This window comes from Aotus nancymaae, unplaced genomic scaffold (genome assembly GCF_030222135.1).
Source record: "Aotus nancymaae isolate 86718 unplaced genomic scaffold, 86718_ANA_hifiasm-v0.15.2.pri h1tg000016l, whole genome shotgun sequence".
NCBI lineage: Eukaryota > Metazoa > Chordata > Mammalia > Primates > Aotidae > Aotus > Aotus nancymaae.
In genome coordinates, this window is record NW_026988428.1 from 31081320 (window position 1) to 31103249 (window position 21930).

Sequence of the window (21930 nt, forward strand, 5' to 3'; positions counted from 1 at the left end):
CGCATAATTGGTGCTTTGAATTGAAGAACATTTTCAATACCTCTGAAGTGGGCAAAAATCCTGTTTATATTCTTGTCTGCCCCAGTTTATGGCTTCATAAAATTTTTTTTGTTTTTTTATGAGCCAGAGTCTCGCTCTGGTGCCCAGGCTAGAGTGCAGTAGGGTGATCTCGGCTCACTGCAGCCTCTACTTCCTGAGTTCCAGTGATCCTCCAGCCTCAACCTCCTGAGTAGCTGGGATGACAGGAGCCCACCACCAGGCCCAGCTAATTTTTGTATTTTTAGTAGAGATGGTGTTTCACCATATTGGCCAGGCTGGTCTTGAACTCCTGACTTCAGATGATCCACCTGCCTCAGCTTCCCAAAGTGCTAGGATTACAGGTGTGAGCCACCACATCCCACCCCAGCTTTAAGAATTCAATCTTCATTTCAAGCACAGAAAGCCTTTTTTTTTTTTTGGCTAATGGGGCCTCTTTTTTGAACTCTTTAGGGTCAAATGAACCTTTCTTCCTTGATCCCAGGATGGAGTCAAAACGAATCTAACAGACAAACAGCCCAACATCCTTCATGTCACTGCCAACTTCTCATTCAAAGAGGTACAGGGAGTGGCAGGTGGAGTTATAATTATAGCTTAGAAAAAAGCAGCATCAGCAGCTGTTGCTTCTGTTTGTTCCTGGCTGTAACTGTCATCAGTGGGTAAACTGGCATAAACAGGCCTCCACAAGTGGAAAAACACTTAACCCCTGTACTTGTCACACTCTGGGTCCTCTCAGTGGTCAGAGAACAGAAAGAAAATCTGAGTGTGCATGGGCAAAGGGTGACACCGGGAGTGCAGCACCGGCCTGAAGGCGCCTCTTCAGGGGGAGCCCGAAATTTGAAGATTATCTTTCCTGGAGGAGACTCCAAACCAAATAAATAGGTTAGTGCCCAGAATAAACCTATGCATTTTAATTCTGACCTCTACTTGCTGTGATTTTCATTTTCCTGGCAGAGCTTAAAAAGAAGAGTGAACTACTAAATGAAAGAAGAAAAAGTTATTCAAGGACTGTTATTTAAAACAAGGAGTCCATGAGAACAAACTATGAAATGAGCTTAATTTATTACACTCCTCTTCCAATTTTGGCTGTATTCACACTAGACAAATAGACAAGGTAAAGATGGAAAAATAAAACCGGTTTTGTGGCATGAGTCCTATCCTTTCGTAATGCCACTTACTTATGCCAAAAGGCCCTGGCTTCTTTATTAAAATCAGTAATGTTAAAAGCTAAGTTTGTGATTTTAGAAAATGCTGTAAATGCAGCTCCAGAGTTCCATTTCCTTAGGGAAAATGGCAAATCAGAGTTGAATTGTTTTTCCAGCAATGAGTAAAGACAGAAAATTTTCTTGTTTGTGATAAAATATGTGGTGTAGATTACTTCCCAAAAGAAATCTGCTATAGAATTTATTTTTTGTATTTAGTGCAATTCTACCTAAAATCTTCATAATTTCAGTCTAAGTAGCTCCGTAAGACTCTCCACGTAGATCCTTTTGAGAAAAGTAAGATTTTAAATAAATCTCATTTTATTTGCATATGTTCTATCTTAGCCAGAAATTGAGCAGGATTTTCAAAGATTAGCTTTGCGCTGTCTGTTTCAAACCCTGAATATTTAATCTCTCGGTGGAAAGTGGTGGAATTCCAAAGAACTCATTGAAAACAAGGCTTTGGGGCCCAGTGCTCATCCTAACCACGTTCATGAAATGGACTCAAGTAGAAAGAGTCATAAATAACGACCTTATTTTGTTCAGCTCCAAATAGAATTTGAACCATCCCCAAGCATTTCTGTACAACTTTTCATGGGGAAAGTGCACTATTCTTATTTATGACTATGACCCAACTTTTTGGCTACCGTTTGAAATGCAATGAGTGCTAACAATTGGACCTCCAGTAGTGAGACACCTACATGGAACCAAACCCACCAAAAGTGCCCCATCAATTAAATTCCCACGAGGGCCTTGTTTGTCTCATTTGTTCATTCAAATATATATTGACCAATGGCTATATAATCTAAAAATAATATTTAACAGTTAAGGCAAGTTTAAGATGTCTAATATTACTCTTTCCAGAAACTCCTTTCTTCCTGCTTTCTGCTAAATGATCTAGCACTGAGATAACGGTTATCTGAAAGTTTCAAATTACAGAAACTAAGAAAGACAGAAAAAAGATATGGCTGACTAGTTGCTGGCTTGAGTTTCCTTGATATACAGACATACAGATTTATGCCCTATTTTAAACATTGCTTTTTACTTGTGTTTTGTCTTCTTGCTCTTCTAGAAAAAAATATCCAAGATGACTGTCACTTACTCCAGTAAAGTAGCAAATGCAACTTTTTTTGGATTTCATAGGTTACTCTTCAAGTGGAGAGGCAGCATCTACAAACTACTGTACAGGGAATTTATTGTTTTTGCTGTTCTTTATACAGCAATAAGTTTGGTGTACAGGTACTTTTCTTTGCATGTCTCCTTAAATGGCAATCAAATATTGTATAAAAATACAGTCTCAAAAATCTGAACCCTTTTATTGCCACTGACTCTGCATTATGTAACTCCTGTTTTGCATGAGCCTCTCTTTTGTCTTCTTCCCTTCAGGACAGATTTTAATCCAGTCAACCATTGTTAGGATGTAAAATAGACTGTCACTGTAAGATTCAGGTAGCCTTCATGCCAGCCCCAGCTGTGCTTCAAGACTCTTGCAATAGGCATAAAATGGAAGGATTCTCCTTAAATCCTTACTACACAAAAATTTTTGAATGGGCAAAGTCCACAGGCAAATAATTATTGGTGCTTCTATCCACTTGTCATTCATAGTTTGTGATTCGACAGCTTGTAGCCACTGCTTATATAATGAACACATTCATGATTGGTGTATTTCAGGTGAAAGCTTTCCTTCCTTTTTCCTGGAATGAAACTATCTTACCCAGGATGATGTCTGCCACCCTTAACAGTACCTCAACTAAAGAAAAGTCCTGTAGACTAATTTATTTTCTTTATATCTTCTGAGTTGAGGGCATGTTATGTTCATAAAAGGAGGTGCTTATTCTTTATAACATCAAGAATATACAAATTGACAGGAAATGTGAGAAATATCAAGTCCAAGAAATAGTTTTATGATGAAAAATTATAGTGCTAATAAAATTCTATTGGTAAGATAAAAGGAGAGCTTTATGAGCTTTTAAAGCTTTTTTAATTAAAATTTAATGCATAAATTTATTCTCTGGAGGAAGCTAAAACTTAAAACAGGAAAACTAAAGGTTTTTGAGACTGTATTTCCTTTTTCTATGTACGTAAGTTTGTTATTTTTCTTCTGCATATAGATAAACAAATTTGTGTTGTATTGCTCTCACATTCTTCCTTGCAGCAATAGGTTCTCCTTTGGTTAAAAAAATATATTAATTTAGTTGACTGACAATTATTAAAATAGGTAGAGTTATTTTTCTGTGCATCAAAACAACCCTTCTGAGCAAGTGTACATATTGGTATATACTTTGACAAAATATTTTTAGAGGGAAAGTCTTATTAAAAACCTCTCATAATTTTTCAGACGTATCATATCATATATTATTTTGGCAATTTAGGTATGTATCACCTAAGCCTTCAGAATATGAAATGATGAAAGATACAATGGTGTTTCATGATAATTATCTCATTAGTTCATTTTTACTCCTGCAAATGTATTGCAGCTATTGCTGCTAAAACTAGAATAGAATAGCCTTTAGCACAGTTGCAGTGTAGCTAGAAATGCTCCTTTGGGCCTCAACTTTTGTTCCAATATCATACTTATACCCCCCAAAATTTTATGCATATATTTCTTCTAAAGCAAAGAGTGCTTACATTTATAAACAAAATTTTCAGTTCAAGTCATCCTTAATTTTTTAAAGTTCAGTTGTGACACCTTATTAAAATAGATCTTTATATCTTAATCAAAGGTATCCCAAGGGCTACAGGATGAGTTTGTCAAGGAAGTCAAACATTTCTGTAGAAAAATACAGACGTAGTTTTATTCTCTAAGTCTTTATTAGCTCTATTATAAGTAAATAATTATTCTTAACAAAAATTATAAGGAGGAACCAGATTCATTAATTTGATTACATTTCTATTTTTGGAGGAATTTGACAAAATTATTTTTGAAATACTTTCTAGCTATTAAAATTTCTATGTCTATTAGCCAAAGATGTTTTCTTTGCCCAACTATTAATACCGACCATTTCATTATTAACTAAGTATGAGGCAATTTGTTAAGTGGTTTTATACACACACACACACACACACACACACACACACACATTGTTATTTAATCTTTATAATACCCCATATAGATTTTCTATCCCTACTTACAGATGAGAAAACTGAGACTCAGAGACATTTAAAAATATTCTCAAAATCCAAATTTGTGTCAGACCTGGGATTAAAATCTGGCTTTGTCTGATCTTGAAAAAGGTCCATGCTTTCCACATTTAAAACCTCTTTGACCATTTCTATTTGAACATCAGAAACCATTCTGGCCGTAGTTTGTCATCAGCATTACCCTGATAGACCTCTACAATAATCTGGTACCTGTCCTGTCAGCTTTCCCTGACTTCAGTAATTCTAACACCTCTTCCAAAGCTGAGGCAGGAACTCCAAGCTCACCCTGTACCCCATATACCTTCTTTGTCAGGACCAGCTCCCAACAGCTCTCTCTCTGCAATCTAATTGGTTGCTTACTGTTATCTCATTATCCCTTTGCTTCCTTTATGAAAGTTCTATGGACCCAAATGAGCCTTCGGTGTTTGTTATAATTGATCTTTCCTTGGGTTCCTTCTGCCTTTGAAACAGTTACACTCATCGATTTATTTGATTTATTTGAATTCATCTGTTTGGCTTTCCTTCCTATATTTTTGTCATTATTATTAGTTTGCCATAAAACATTTCTTCAGACTCTGAATCTCTTCTCTATAATCAATAATGTTCACATTAAATGCACTTATGTTTAATGATACCAGGAAATGGGCTTTGGGCAGGTTGGGTTAGATCTATAACACAAATTTCGAGAGAGTGACTAAATTTAATAATGAAAGTTTTCATTTTTCACTGTTAAATTTGTTTTAGACTTCAAACAACTCTGGGCTTTAAAATGAGGTATAATATCCCTTGAAGCATAACACAAGATAATCAAGAATGTGCTAAGTAGCACATTCAGGAGGAAGATCAAGGTGTCAAATTGAGGGTTATTATTTAATAATTACTTAATAATGTTAATTCATAATAATACACTCTTTTTAAGTTATTCCTGATGAATAATTCAAAAATGAATTATTTTGTAACTTACCTTGCTCTAAGTCCAATGAATCAATTATATGAAACTTTTAAAATATAAAGTTTTTAAAATAAAATAATGATTAATTAATCCCACTATTTAATGGCCAATCACATTTACAAGATGTTAGCACTTGAAACATTAAGCAATTAAAAAGCTTTTGAGACACGTCAGCTTAAGAAAAAAAAAATTATTGCTCCTTCAAAAATAAAACAGATTATTTGTGCTTAATTGTTTGCACTTGATGTCACTTGCGAAGCAGGTGCAGAAGTATAATATCATAAAGGGCTGTGCATTTTATTTTTGCTCCAGATTGTTACTTACAGGAGCCCAAAAACGTTACTTTGAAAAATTATCAATTTACTGTGACAGATATGCTGAACAAATTCCAGTAACCTTTGTGCTTGGTAAGTATAGGTCACACGCAGATTGCAGCCACACAGCTGTCTCCATTAGGATGACACCGATGACTCTGCATGGGAGTGTTTCCAAGCTGAGAGGCATGCCTGAAAAGCTGCTGCTTGCAATAGAACCAGAATCATCCATAAGGTTTGCCTTCAGGGCTGCTTTTGCTAAATTAACACCAAACAAGTTTGAGGACATAATCTGCTATTGGACATTTAAGCTTTCTCTTCACTAACTCTCCATTTTGCAGTCAATATTTGAGATCTAATACACACTTAACAGGGTGCTTAGGCATTGCCAGGCACAAATGACATTTTTTTCCTAGAGCGCAAAATCAGAAGATATGGATAATATATTTTTGACCCCCAACATCTAAAAAAGCTAAAATTCAGCTAAAAGCATCAGTGTCACCAACATGTCTGCTGTAAGAAACCGCTTTATAATTTCCTATTATTCTACAGGGTTTTATGTTACTCTGGTAGTGAACCGATGGTGGAACCAGTTTGTGAATCTGCCCTGGCCAGACAGGCTGATGTTCCTCATCTCCAGCAGTGTTCACGGAAGCGACGAGCACGGGCGCCTGCTGAGAAGGACGCTGATGCGCTATGTCAATCTCACCTCCCTGCTCATCTTCCGCTCGGTGAGCACTGCTGTGTACAAAAGGTTTCCCACAATGGACCACGTGGTTGAAGCAGGTACTACGAATGGCTTTTGCTTCCATGGGCGCTTCTCAGCTGAGATAGAACCTCCAGAATTACTTTGAAAATCGTTATCTTTGTTTATTCACTCAAGAAACATTTATTGGTCGGACACGGTGGCTCGCACCTGTAATCCCAGTACTCTGGAAGGTTGAGGCGGGTGGACCACCTGAGGTCAGGAGTTTGACACCAACCTGGCCAACATGGCGAAACCCCATCTCTACTAAAATTAGAAAAAATTAGCCAGGTGTGGTGGCATGTGCCTATAATCCCAGCTACCGGGGTGGCTGAGCACGAGAATCGCTTGAATCCGAGAGGCCGAGGCGGAGGTTGCAGTGACCCAAGATTGCGCCACTGCACTCTAGCTAAGAGACAAAGATGAATAAGACATGGTTCCTGCCCTCAAGTTTACTTCAGAGGTCAGGGAGGGAAAGTGGCAGGTAGTCACATTGCCTTAAGGTACACATAATAATTAATATATTTATTTAAACAATCTGGCTGGGCACGGGGGCTCAAGCCTGTAATCCCAGTATTTTGGGAGGCCCAAGAAGGTGGGTCACCTGAGGTCAGGAGTTCGAGACCAGTCTGGCCAACATGGTGAAACCCCGCCTCTACTAAAAATACAATAATTAGCTGGGCATGGTGGCATGCCTGTAATTCCAGCTACTCGCGAGGCTGGGCAGGAGAATTGCTTGAACCTAGGAGGTGAAGGTTGCAGTGAGCAACCATTGCACTCCAGCCTGGACCACAAGGTCCTCATCAGTCCCCCCAAAAATAATAATAATAATACAAAATACAAAAAAATCTGTCATATTAACTTACAGTTTTCCAGCACTTTATAGTTTCTCTCTTTTATAGCTATTTCGTTTGGACCTCAAGAAAACATGAGAAAGGTAGACAATAGATTCAGAAAGGTTACAACCTGCCCTGAATTACACAGCTGATCAGTGGAAAAGCCAGAATTAAAATTTAGGCTCCAAACTCCTAAGTTAATTCCTTCTAATCGATTCTGGTAGGAACCAGCAATGTCAGTTTTCATCTAGGCAGACACTGAGAGGTAACAGTCAAAAGCTGTCTCAGTGTGGACCTCTTGTCTCCCGAGTCTCAAAGTAGATGCAGATAGTTAAAGGATGATTCTCTTTGGCATGTAAATATTTAGCAAAGAAGCTACTAAATCAGCCTTCAATAGGGCGAGGATTAAATGACATCATTCTTGGCACATATGGATAAGAACTATGAGGTGATTCTGCCTTTACATTGAGTCCAGTCTCATATTAGTTTGCAGCATTTAGTCTCCTTTTCTGAAATGTCCTGGAAAATAGACACTTTCGGATAATATTTTTTGTTTTGGAGTTTTTGCTGGCTTTCATTTTTGTTTCTGTTTTGCCTTCTTAAATGGGTAATATAGATAGTGACTACTGAAGTCAAAATAAAAATGTAGAGATGAATGTCTATATTTCACGTTTTATTTGAGAAGAAAGAATTCCAGTTTGAGGCATACACACAGACCAGATGGTATTCACTATGTCCAAAATACAAAGAGAAGGTTGGAGGTTTTCTAAAAAGAGAGAAATGTTACATATTGCTATTTGAAGAAGTTCATTGGCACTAATAAGTTTCTGGGGTGCTGGCAAGTTTTGATTGGCAAGTGATGGAGGTGGGTACAATTAGTCTTCAAGTTGCAGCAGATCATTTCAGCAACTATAAAACTGGTTTCAGGTTATAGCAGACAGTTTCAGCAGCCAGGCCTGGAGAGAATTACATGGTGTCTCGACTGCTTTTTCCTGCTGGCTTCTTGACTCTGTTTTAGTTAGGTATGACAGGAATGACCCGATTCTATTATCAACTTTCACAATGATTAAGAACACAGAGGAAGGGTTTGAAACCTGATTGCACAATTTACTAGCTATATGACCTTGTCTGAGTTAGTTAACCATTCTGTTCCTCAGTTTCCTCATCCATAAAATAGACTTGTAGTAACTTACAATAGCACCTACCTCATATACCCATAGGCTTGTTGTAAGTATTAAACAAGTTAGTATTTACAAAGTGTTTGGAGCATTCCTGGCACACAGTAAGTGCTGCATGATTTCTTGCATTGTAATGAAGTTGTATCTCGAACAACAGCATAACACAGCACTCTAGCCACTTTAGAAGATTTGTTATTAATATAATATCCCAGGTCTTTTTGATCTACTTTGATCAAGAGGTTGTGAATGTCAAGGTGGGAATAAGGAAGAAGGGGTGTAGATGATACTGTTAGAGATACAGAGTGAGATGTAAGAAAGTAATGGGTGCCGGGAGTTGGCTAAGGATTCAGGGGGAGAGTCTGAAGGCCTGGCAAATGCACAGATATATGATAATGTAAAATCAGTAGAAACTTTAAAAAAATTAATTGCTACCCTACCTCCAAATATGAAAGTAGAATACTGTTTCAGAATGACCTAGTTAAAAAAATACTACTATACAACTTAATTATCTTAATGTCTCCAGGATCAAATATATTAAGAATTACCACCTCTAAGAAAAACCTAAAAACAAACAAGAAACGTATGACCCATTCCAAGTTGATGAGCTAAAGTTTACTTGGATGAACAGAGGTGATATTTCTCTAGTTCTGACGCATCCTTAAAATGAAGAGAGTGCATTCTGACAGGAATGAGATGCCAGGTCCAATCCTCAAAGCAAATCTCATCTTCTTAGAGTCACCTTCACATTAAAAGCACGCTGGGAAGAAGCCAGGTTGACTGGCAATGGAGAGGCCTCTGGGGCCTCTGGTCAGACATGAGCTCAGAGGACTAAGCTGAGCTCAGGTCTGAGGTGCAAGTAGATAAAGGGAGGCCAATAAGAAAATGATGTGATTTTATTTCCTTTGGATGTATTTTTCAGAATACCCAGGCCCACTCCCTCTCAAACTTGTACAGATGTCTGCCACGTACTCGCATTCAGGTTTTTCCCTTTCGGAGGCATGTGGAATACTGGAATACTTCTATCTCTTCCACCACCAATATTTCTACCATTCCAAGGGAATCTCAAAATGAGTCCTTCACTCCTGGATGTACATTTAAACTAATGTCTCTAGGTATGATCCACAGAACCACAGGCCCTCTACACCTTGAATAACTTGAGTTTACTTATTTAAAATGTATATTCCTGTGTCCCACCCACTTCAGGCCCACTGAATTATTATAGAACCTAACAGAAACCTTTGGATGTAATGTCCAGGAATCTGCAGCGAAACATGCTCTTGTGTTGGTTTTTTTAATATCCCAAAGTTTGAGAAGTACTGCGTCTTTTCCAGGATGCTTATTTTTTAAACCCTTTTTCTCACTCCTGGGACAAAAGGCTTTGGCAACCGCCGACTCATTACCAATAGCAAAGCAGCAGCAATCAGTAGATTCGAGGTTTCAGCTTGAGGTTCCCGAATTACAAAGAAGAGCTTTGAGGAAGCAGTCTGGTGGGAGGCTGCTATACAAGGGATTTGAATTCAACCTGCTTGGACATAACAAGCTTTGTTCTTAAACTTTTTGGGTGGTTGGTTTGAAATGGATGAAGGGAGAAGAGAACTGACAGAGGAGCTATGATGAGGTGAAAGACTTTCCAAGAGTCCTATGACACAATCACTGATTATCTCAGTGAAAAGGTCCCAATTGCTCTCATTAATCCCTAAGAGTTTTCTCAAAAGGCAGAAAAGGAGTAGTAGGTAGCGCTTGTCCCCACAGGAATATAGGGTTTGTGTGTTAGGCAGCAGGGCAAAGGCTCCAAGCCACTATCCTCTAAGCCAGGAGAGACGCTCCAGAGGCCTGTCTTCCTGGCTGCCCCAGGCCGGCACCCTCTGTCACTGGCAGCGCTGACTCACTAAACTTCCTGCTCCTTTCCCCAGCAGAGAGGGCTGACTCAGAGTCTGCACATGGGGTCCACTTCCAAGTTATTCCAACTGGGCATATGCCTCTGCCATTCCCTGACTGTCCTTTGCCTGTGCCAAGGTTTCTGGGAAGAACAGGAAGTTCAGGGAGAGCGGAAAATGTTTGGCAGATCCCCTGAGTCCAAAGCCAGGGCACCTGCTCCTGCCTGAGGGCAGAGAGGACTGGTAAGTAAAGCACTGGGGGCCCCAACAGGGTGGGGACAATGTTAAGGGCACAAAGGACCTTCTTGTCAGTTGAATCCTCTGCATAAAATCACCTGTAAGGAAAAGTACATGTCCTCAAACTTCAGGGTGCATTAGATATCGTTAAAATCAATATTGCTAAAAATTTGGATCCCACGATACCACCCCTAGAGATTCTGACTCAGTAGGTCTGGAATGGGCTCCAGGAATCAGTGTGTGAACAGAGTCTGAGGCTAGGGGTCCCTGGCTTGCACTCTGAGAGCAACTCCCTGGCTTTGAGGCAATTGTTTCCCTCCAACTTCTCTTTCTTCTGCGAGGGTTTTTGCCTGCATAAGAAGGCAATAAGCGAGAAGGCCAAGAGGGAGGACCAGCACCTCCTTCCGAAGCATCTGGCAATTCCTTGGCTGGAGCTGGAGGAGCTGTGCTTAATATATAATAGATATAATAATGTCTATTATGCTGAAAAGTCCCTGAACTGGTCTGTGATCAGTTATTTATCAGAGTAACTGCAACAGTCTCTCTTACTTTTGCCTATTGGCTACAAATCTGTTCTGGAAAATTCCAGTCATTCCAATCACCTGCCCTGGGAGATGTCACTGATTCCAAGTCAAGTCAGATGCACAATTCCAGATCTTGGCTGATTCAAGTGATGACCTTAGTTGCGTGCTTATAGTATGGTCTCATACTGAATCAAAACATCTAGTGTTTCACAGGCATCAGGAGAGAAAAGTAGTTATCTTCAAAATAGGTAACAGGAAATTATATAAGTTCCTCTTAAAGAAACATGATCAAGCTAATGCTAAATCTATTATCACATTTTTGCTCATGCAAAAATATATGACAGGCACTGTGCCAGGCACCGGGAATTACCCTTATAAGCAAGAATAAATATGGTCCCCATCCTCAAGGATCAATGAAATTTACTACAAATCTTATCTTACATTAATCATTGTCATAAACAAGCATAAATACATTTTCAGTTAAACTTAACATCTCTGCATTGCAATTCTCTAATGTAAATAGTTTCTGTATTTAGTAGTTCATAAGAGTAGTTATAAGACAGTAAACTCTGAGGAAAAATATATCCTTTAATTTTCTTAAAGCCTTGGAGTCTTTTCTTTTTTTAATATTTTTAGAGACAGGTTCTCACTCAGTTGCCCAAGCTGGAGTGCAGTAGCATGGTCATAGCTTACTGTAACCTCAAACTTCTGGGTTCAAGCCATCACCCCGCCTCAGCCTTTTCAGTAACTAGGACTACAGATGTGTACCACTGTGCCTGCCAATTTATTTATTTATTTATTTATTTTTATTCTTTTATTCTTTATTTGTTTTTGGATACAGAGTCTCATTATGTTGCCCAGGCTGGTCTTGAACTCCTGGCCTGAAGCGACCCTCCCACCATGGCCTCCCAAAGGGCTGGGATTTCTGGTATGAGCCACCACACCTGGCCTGCCCTGGAATCTTAATGTAAAGTTTCTTAACTGTCTTCCATGACTAGAGGGAGCCTGATGAGACTCCACTGGAATTTTTAGTGATACTTCTGGTTAACAGACATTAATATAGCCAAGCAAGCCACCAGTTGTCAACGAATGTTGAGATAAAAGTTCTAACTTGAGACACTCTGGCTATGTGGCTAGCCCTGTAAATGAAACTCAGGTCTGGGTCACTTAGGCCTTAAAAGCCATACAACTCAAGAACTTTGGTGAAAGGAAAGTTAGCTTTATTCGAGAAGTCAACAATCCGGGAAAGGCAGTGAACTAGGGTTCAAAGGCCGCCTTTCAGAATTGTGCCTCTAGGTCAGGGGTTTTGAAGGGAAATTAAGAGAAATGAAGATCAAAACAGTCTTGAGAAATGTGAGCAATTTCATTCAGGTGGGCAGTTAATCATTGCTTTCTTGGTGAACGTTTTATGACCTTCTGCAGGCACCATCAGCCTATTCTTACAGGATGGTCAGTCCATTCCCAGGGCTGTTGGTCAGCGTATTAACTTTCCTTCTTTTTCTTTTTTTTTTTTTTTGAGACAGAATCTTGCTCTGTTGCCCAGGCTGGAGTGCAGTGTTACAGTCTTGGCTCTCTGCAACCTCCACCTCCCCAGTTCAAGTGACTCTCCTGCCTCAGCCTCACATGTATCTGGGATTACAGGCACACGCCACCACACCTGGCTAATTTTTGTATTTTTAGTTTAGACAGAGTTTCACCATGTTAGCAGGCTGGTCTCAAACTCCTGGCCTCAAGTGACCCCCGCCTTGGCCTCCCAAAGTGCTAGGATTACAGTTGTGAGCCACCACGCCCAGCCAGTATATTTTCTTTTATCTCTGTTGAAGGTCTTGTTTTTTTTGTTTCTTTTTTGTTTTTTTTGAGGCTGTTTCTTGGGACTAATCTGCAAACTCAAGTAAAACAATAATATTATTCAAACAAGCAAGCTTTTCTCTAACACGGAATTAATACTGTTAGAACCACATTTGTGTTTCTGGCACAGATAGATCATTTAATCTGTGATCTTCTCTTCTCTCACTAGGTAAACTAAAATGACTTTTGTATAACATTTTATGAAACATTCACAAAATTAATTGAATTTGGTATAACATTTCTGGCCTGGGTGGGCTGTTGTTTTTCTTGATGCATTCCACAGCTCTGGGGCTCCTTGGCCTCTGAATCTCCACTGCCTTGTGTTACAAGAGTGAGAGCCAAGGGGACAGTGGTATTCATAGCTGTGCCAGTTTTTCTTCTGTTGGCTGAACTTTTAGAGGCTGAGTCAGTCACCCCTGTAGTCTCACATGATGAGCCTAGAAGAGACAGAATGCCATCCTGTGAGTGAAACTTGACTCACCTATGTGTACTTGCTCTGCACAGGAGAGAAAGTGCATGCAGAACTAGCCCTCCTTGAATTAATAGCATGGATAGGCAGTCTCGGTTGGTCAGTGTTTGAAGGTTCCCCCACATGTCTGTTTTAGGAGTTAAATAAGGGTTATCCACTCAATGTTTCTCAAAGTATGGTTGCAGACCACATTCACTGAATTAGCAAGGGTGCTTATTTAAACTTCAGGGTCCTAGGCAACCCTGGAATCAGACTCTCTAGGGCTTAGGACCTAGAAATCGACATTTTTAAACAGGCTCCCTAGAAGCACTGCAGGATGTTTGACCCAGACTGAGAATGCTGAAATGATCAGCACTAGGGCAGTTATTCAACCTAAACTTTGCTGCATGTTGAAATCTCTGGTGATCTTTTAAAAATTCTGATGTCTCACTCCCATTCTCAGACATTAGGATTCATTAGGTATGTGGAGCAACCTGGGCATCAGGATTTTTCAAAACTCCCCAGACCATTCTAATGTACAGCAAAGTTTAGGAACAGCTGCACTAGCACACATCAATTAATTCCTCCTATTTCATCCGCAAATTGCCTCAGATCTATTTCACCCAGGGCAAATAAAATTCTGGGCCACTGTGCAGATGAGAATTTAAAAGCACTGATTTCTTTATATGTTATTTCTTGTGTGTGATTATGGAGAAGGCAGTGAATTACCAAATGGGATAATAATTTAGGGACAAGGATATGGGTAACTAGAGATTTGCTCATATGCATATAATAGAGGAGTGTCTGTCTCTGTTCCTTACTGCTACTCCCAGAAACTGATTTTACTCCACCGTATCCTATTTTAGGCTCTTTCAGCTGTGGTTTGTAACTCATTATGGGATTCTTAAATCAGGTTAATGGCTCATAACCAGTATTTTTGGTGAAATGGAATGGAGAACACTAGAATCAAATCGAATCGAATCGAATCAAATAGCAGAAAGCACATCATGCGGCAGGGCCAATAACTGTTTTATGAACAACATATGTCTGACTACATTCATGGTGGACAAAAAAGCGGGTTGGCATACTGCCCTGCATGATGCTGTCACAATGTGATTTCAGCCCTTTCTCAATCTCATTTTGCTCCCCCCTTGATTTTCCCAATTAACAGGGATTTCTAAACCTCTTCCATTGAATGGAAAGGACAGCTATAGCTGAAGCTGGTGGCTTCATTCCATTCATTTGGAAAATACAGAGAAAAAACTAGCCAGGCACATTGCACTCCTCCTGAAAAAGTGTCATCCCTTGAAGGGCTCACATGCTGAATGCACAACTTTCTCTTTCAGAAAAAACTGGCATCAAACCCACTCTGCCTTCAAATTTTGAGATGCAGAGCTTTTAGTTCCTCTGCTAATAGAGCCTCGTTTGAATACTCTGCTTGAAAGGCAAAAGACATCTGCCTCAACTTCAATCAAGGAAAAATAGACCAACTATACAGCAGGCAGAATCCATGATGACTGGAATTTTGTCTATCAATGGATGTAATTAATCCTTTGGCTTGAGGGCAATAGAATTTTGTCCTAAAGTAGCAGATCCTGCTCCATCAAACCACAACTCAACTGGGAGTAAATGCAAACGTATCTATATTGAGAGATAGATTTTACCCTGATTAGAAAGATGAAGTAGGGTTTTGGGGATAAGCAATATGAAAATTGCTGAGCAGAGCTGAGCCAGCCAGACTTAGGCAGATGCAACGGCAGAATAAAATAGCTATACCAGGGGTGTGATGGGGCCTGAGGGGAGCACGGCATGGAGACAGACAGGTGCAGGGGACCAAGTGGTGGGAGGACCAGCCCACTGAGAATGTTGCCAAACTGTAGCAAATTAGTAAATGCAATTAGCATAGCCTCAGCAATGACAATAATGATCATAGTCTGAAAAATACTATTGGTCTCTGGGTAAAATGGCTTGAAGTCCCGATAAGGGTGACATTCCATTTCATAACAAATACTTTTGGAATGGACTTGACCAACAATCTAGAGATTTTCTTTCAGTTGACCAACAACTTTGATTTCCAAAGGCAGAGTTACTTTTGTGAACTCCGAAAATCTGAGACAGTTCTCAGTTAATTTAGAAAGTTTATTTCGCTAAGGTTGAGGACGTGCACCCACGACACAACCTCAGGTGGTCCTGACGACATGTGCCCAAAGTGGTCAGAACAGTTTGATTTTATACATTTTAGGAAGACATGAGACATCAATCAACATATGTAAGATAAACATTGGTTCGGTCTGGAAAAGCGGGACAAGTCAAAGTGGGGAAGGAGCTGCCAGGTCAGAGCTAGCTAAAAGACAAATGGTTGCATTCTTTTGGGTTTCTAATTAGCTTCTCCAAAGGAGGCGATCAGATACACATTTATCTCAATGAGTAGAATAATTACTTGAATAGAGTGAGAGGCAGGTTTGCTGTAAGGAGTTCCCAGCTTGACTTTTCCCTTTAGCTTAGTGATTTTGGGGACCCAAAATATTTTCCTTTCATACTCTGGATAAGTAAGTGTGACCCTGCAAGGAATAACAAAAATTATTCTGCTTATATATTCTTAGAGGATACATTAATGTCTCAGTGATCATCGTTCATCTTTCACAACACCTAGCAAAATACTCAATAAATTTGGGCTGAAAACAAAATCACCAGCTCTTCTTGCTCTACTCCTCTTTCAATCTCTTGCATTAGTGTTTGCACCAAATAAACCCTCACTCTGCATATTTGCTTTCTACTTAGAAGCTAAGGAAGGACGTGCTAGCACAATTTGATCCATTACTTCTGAATAAAAAATAGCCAGAGATAAAGTTATTCTTTGGTCAAATGACAGATTGCAGCTAATGTATAAATGAGATCATTTTTAAAAGTTACACTACAGGTCTCAAGAATATAACTGTTAGACAATTGATATGGGATATGTGAGAATAGGCTACAGGAAGTCTTAAGCATAAAGCCAAGACAGATCAAGTTTATCTGTTAACTTCATCCAATAAGATTTAACTGGCCAGGCACAGTGGCACATTGCTGTAATCCCAGCACTTTGGGAGGCCAAGGCAGGCAGAGCACTTGAGCCCAGGAAGTTCAAGACCATCCTGGGCAACATGGTGAAACCCAATCTCTACAAAAAATACAAAAATTAGCCAGGCATTGTGCCTGTAGACCCAGCTACTCAGGAGGCAGAGGTGGAAGGATTGCTTGAGCCTGGGAGGTTGAGGCTGCAGTGAGCCAAAGATCACACTACTAGACTCCAGTCTGGATGACAGAGAGATATTCTGTCCCATTAAAAATTTTTTATATTTAATCATGCTCTGCAATTCTTTAAAAAACAAAAACAGATTTTTTTTAGATCATGCAACAACTCTCAGATGCACCGAGAAACAAGAAGAGAATTACCAAGCTCATTTTTATTTTTTACTTCCAGGGAGAGTATCACTCTTTAGGCATGGAGAGAACCCTTCTAAGCTGATATAAACAACCCGAGTGTTATCTAAAACTAGTCTCCTGTTGGTAAATATTAGCTTTGTAGTTTTTACTTTGTTTATTTCAAATCCTGAATAAACAACCTTCAGTTAGTGGGACAGTGATTTTCAAACACCACTGTATGTCAGAATTTTCTGCACAGTTTGGTAAACATGCAACTACCTAGACCCAATTCTATTAAATCACCCAGGAAGATTAAAAAGAATGCTGATGCCTGACCTCATCCTAGATCAACTGAATCAGAATATCTAAGGATAAGACCCAGGCAGTGATATTTTCTAAAAGTACCCACATGAGATTCTGAGGTGCAAACCTGGGTTGAGAACTCCTGCCCTACTGAGTCTGATTTAGTAGTCAGAGTTGGGGTCCAGGCCTCTCCATATTTAATAGGTGTCACAAGTGATTCAGACCTATGGCCTTTGGATCTTATTCTTAAAAACAATGGCCTAGGTCACGTCAAAGGTCTCGATAATGCCAAAGCTCTATGAATTAATGACTCTCAAAATGGGCACACTTCACTTCTCCTTTGACTTTTTTTATTGTAACACTACCTCTTAAATAAAATTTGGCCTGCATCATAAGGAGGGAGGATTACTTTATTTATTTATTAGAGATGAAGTCTTGTGATGTTGCCCAGGCTGGTCACAAACTCCTGGCCTAAGTAAGTACTCCTCCTGCCTAGGCCTCCCAAAGTGCTGGGATTATAAGCACGAGCCACTGCACTTGGCAAAAGGATTATCTTAAATAGGACAACCAGATTTGTTAACTGATTACAAATGGTTAAAGAGAGAAAATGTGTGATATTAGGGCAAAAGTTGATTTTCATCTGCATGTAGTATCAGTATCAGAATTCCATAAGCAAATAATTGCATTTTTGAGAAAAAAACCCTCAAAAATTAGTATCTAATAAAAATCAGTTTTAGAAATAAGCTTTAATTCAGAAAACACTATATTAAATTATAATTAACATTTAAAAGCTACTTAAAATAAATAGCCAAGGGAGTAGATACCAGGAGAGTCATTGCAGCATTATTTTTAAGCAGCAAAATATCAAAAACTTAAATGTCTTAAAATGTCTATTCAAAAGGAAACTCGCTAAATAAAATATTATATACAGTTAACTATAAATTAATGTTAATCTATAGAGAGCAGACATTAAAAAGAATGCTGCTGCTCTCTATATATTAATTTTTTTTAATCTTCAAGATATATCTGAAAAATAGAAGCCAATGGCAGATACCTAAGTAGTATAAATCCATTTGTGTTTTTAAAAAATAGGTCTGTATGAAAAGCTATGAGATTTCTCTGAAAGATACACAATAAATGGATCATCATGATTTCCTCCAGGGAGGGAAACTATGTGGCTGGGAAAAGGAGACTTTCTCCACTAATAATCCTTTGGCCCTTTGGGATTTTTGTACCATTTGAATTATTCAATCAAAATTTTTAAAAATAAAAGATCAACTGTAAACTCTAAGTTTTAAAGTGCATCTTTATGCAAGCAAACCCTGGTATATAGTAGGCATTCAATAAATGTTTGTTGATTAAATAAACCTGTTACCTTATTCCTCTTCTACAATTCAGTCACTCAATCTCCTCTTCCCTTGGTGTTCGGGGAGGAAGGAGCAGTCAGAGGATAACTAAAGTTTCACATAATCAGCCTTAGTGCAGGTGCTAAATGTGTGCTAAGCATTACACTAAATAATGTATTGCCATATGTACATCATCCAGGTAATTCTACAACATCCCTGTGAAGCAAGTATTAACTCTCTTTTACAGATGAGAAAACTGAGGCTCAGAGAGCTCACTGCAAGCTCAAGCAAATTGCACTTTGTACACACACATTTGTGCATGCATACACACATGCACACACACATACAAAGAAACCCTTTTTTTGGAGAAAGTCTCACTCTATCGCTCAGGCTGGAGTGCAGTGGCACAATCTCGGCTCACTGCAACCTCCGCCTTCTGGGTTCAAACAATTTTCATGCCTGAGCCTCCCCAGTAGCTGGGATTACAGGCGTGCGCCACCATGCCCAGCTAATTTTTGTATTTTTAGTAGAGACAAAGTTTCATCATGTTGGTCAGGCTGGTCTTGAGCTCCTGATCTCAAGTGATCCACCCATTTCGGCCTCCCAAAGTGCTGGGATTACAGGCATGAGCCACCGTGCCTGGCCACAAAAAAACACTCCTAAAATATGTGCAAAATGGTATGAGGACTATGAAGATTAATATATACTCTTTGCCCTTCAAAAGGGTCATAGTGAGGGAAACATTTATGTGTGATATTACTATGATGCAAGCCAAGAGTGATACCACGTGATAACTTTAAAGGGAAGAAATCCCCCAGGAAAGAGAAGGAAGGACTCAAGGAAGCCTTCACAGAGGAGGACATGATTAAGTAGGACTTGGAAAGGAGAGATCAGGAGAAATCGCGAAGTCATGTAAATCATGTGTTCAGCACAATGCCGAGTGCTTTGTATACACTATCATATTTTATTATTTTAATCATAACAATTCTAAGTATTATGGTTCCCGATTTTAGATGACTAAACCAAAACCTAAAGAAGAAATTTCCCCAAATGTTCTAGTTCACATTTAATGTCTCCTTACTCCCTACTGGCCTCCACTATCAGGGATTTTGTATAACTTGTGGCTGTGCATGCATACGTATGTGTGTGTGCGTGTGCACTCACACACACACATTCCTTAACTCTAATTCAAGTATAAACTGCTTGAGACAGGAAGCTTTAGTCCATATTTCTTTAATATCCCCTCATTATATGCTTACATAGTAGATGCTGAAATATGGCAACATATTAGTGCCAAACTAAGTCTGCATAACTACCCATGTTTATTTTTTTTTGTAAAGGTTTTATGACAGCAGATGAAAGGAAATTATTCAACCACCTCAAATCTCCTCATCTGAAATATTGGGTTCCATTCATCTGGTTTGGAAATCTTGCAACTAAAGCCCGGAATGAAGGTAGAATCAGAGACAGTGTTGATCTGCAATCATTGATGACTGTAAGTATATCATAAACCATAAGAAAAAGATGCTAATTAGAGACCAAGAGAGACATGGATATAACACGTTAGACCAGGAAGAGTCAGCTTAGTTCATTCCTGGTTCCAAAGGAACTGGAAAGATGGGACCAGTGTCAGAATCCTCAGCATTCAGGACAGAGGTGGCACACAGGTTAAACTCAGCCTGCTTGGAAATGGTTGCTTGGATGCTACATTTTAAACAAAATCATGCTTTCTAATAGGCTCTGTAAGAAAGTATTCCTTGACTGATTAGCTAAGGGTCGCCAAGGGCTCAGAAGGCTATGGTGCCCATGTGGCATATTTGCCATCCCTGGATCCAGGATCGTAGAATAAATTCTGGAGGAGAAATAAACCTCCCCAGCCATTTCCCCAAAACTGGAATATCGCGAGATTTAGCCAGCTTTTTAGCTACTCTAGTAAGTAAAATAGTATTTTCGTTAAACAAAATAACCCTAAATTCATCTGGAAAAAAAAAATTTATGTAAGGGCTGGATAGATTTGTGCCATGACAGTCCCCTGCCTAGATTAGGCTAACGGGAATGAATTATTTAAAAATAGTGCCCAGATTAATGTGAACTCTTTTCCCTAGTCTTACATAATAACTCATACGAAATAGATTTTAAAAAATCAAAGAATCCTGCCCTGCCTGTTTCAGAGATAGATTTTCTATCAATATGAGTGTTAAAAAGTCTCCATTCATGGGAGGAAACAGTTATAATTGTATCTCTTTTCTAAGATCTATAATAAGCATGTTTTAAAATGAGAGAAAGAAAAAAATTGCTTTCCAGATTATCTACCAAAATTGACAAAAATTTACTTATTTAAAATACCATTTCCTTATCATCATGACTTTGGGCCAATATATATGTTGAAAATTATAGGTTCAATAGAATGGTGGAGAGGGATACTTTCATGAAGTCCTTTTTTGTTTTGGAAATAGGTACCATTCTGTCCAGGCTACATGCAGCACAGTGGCACGATCATGGCTTACTGCAGCCTTGACCTCTTGTGCTCAAGTGACCCTCCCATTTCAGCCTCCGGAGTAACTGGGACTACAGGCGCGTGCCACCAAGCCCAGATAATTTATTTATTTTTTGTAGAAACAATGTCTATGTTGCCCAGGCTTATCTCAAACTCCTGGGCTCAAGTGATCCTCCTGCCTCAGCCTCTCAAAGTGCTGGGATTATAGGCATGAGTCACTGCACCTGGCCATGACTTATTTTAATATTTTTTAATGTCCAAATATATTCATCAGTGAACACATTGTTCCAATGATATTCATTGATTTATTGTCATTTTTAGAACTTTCCTTTTGGAGTATCCTTGGGAACCAATTTACTAGACTTACAGTCAGTCCCGTTGTTTTACAGACATATTCATAAAAGACATGCTCACATTCTGAATCCCAGTAAATACTTATTACCACACCTGTCATCTTAGTAAATCATGTTAGATCTGTTTCTGGCTTAGGAAATGAATCGATTCCGCTCTTGGTGCAGCCTCTTATTCGGTTATGACTGGGTTGGGATTCCGCTGGTTTACACCCAGGTAAGAAATACTTTGCACGGAATTCTTCATCTCTACTCGCCCACCTTGGCACTGTAGCTTCACTGTGGGAGGCCAGCACTGTCCCCTCACTCCAGTCTCTCTCTGTTCCAGGTTGTCACTCTTGCTGTCTATACCTTCTTCTTTGCGTGCCTGATTGGACGCCAGTTTTTGGATCCCACCAAAGGCTATGCAGGGCATGACTTGGATCTTTACATTCCAATCTTCACCCTCCTACAGTTCTTCTTCTACGCAGGATGGCTCAAGGTAGCCAATGGTCTCAGGGGCCCCCTTTGTTATCTGTTATGCTCCAGACTCTCCACACGGATCCTTTACTGAGTCTTTAGCAAATGACTCAGGAGTGAGTCAAAGGTAGATTTAACATGTAATAGCTCAGCAATGTTATCACTTTTCTGCCAGGGATTCAAGTGACAGGGATACAGTCAGTACTGTCTAAAGCAGCTCATTTGTGTAAAG

At 39.3% G+C, this 21930-nt stretch overlaps 1 protein-coding gene across 13 annotated transcripts in view; it reads left to right on the forward strand.

Annotated features, from left to right (window-relative positions):
* The first annotated feature begins 786 nt into the window (after positions 1 to 786).
* BEST3 (bestrophin 3) overlaps positions 787 to 21930 on the forward strand; it is a 44489-nt gene continuing 23345 nt past the window's right edge. For 2 of the 13 annotated variants that reach the window (XM_012441432.3, XM_064376996.1), the window contains exons 1-8: positions 787 to 918; positions 991 to 1150; positions 2311 to 2477; positions 5644 to 5738; positions 6198 to 6431; positions 19733 to 19887; positions 21379 to 21456; positions 21568 to 21720. In XM_012441432.3, coding sequence (XP_012296855.2) covers positions 2326 to 2477; positions 5644 to 5738; positions 6198 to 6431; positions 19733 to 19887; positions 21379 to 21456; positions 21568 to 21720 — 867 coding nt within the window. In that variant the 5' untranslated portion in view covers positions 787 to 918; positions 991 to 1150; positions 2311 to 2325. Of the gene's footprint in view, positions 919 to 990; positions 1151 to 2310; positions 2478 to 5643; positions 5739 to 6197; positions 6432 to 14684; positions 16016 to 19732; positions 19888 to 21378; positions 21457 to 21567; positions 21721 to 21930 lie in introns of those variants that run through there. The other 11 variants (XM_012441434.3, XM_012441437.3, XM_012441440.3 and 8 more) reach the window with 11 other exon arrangements.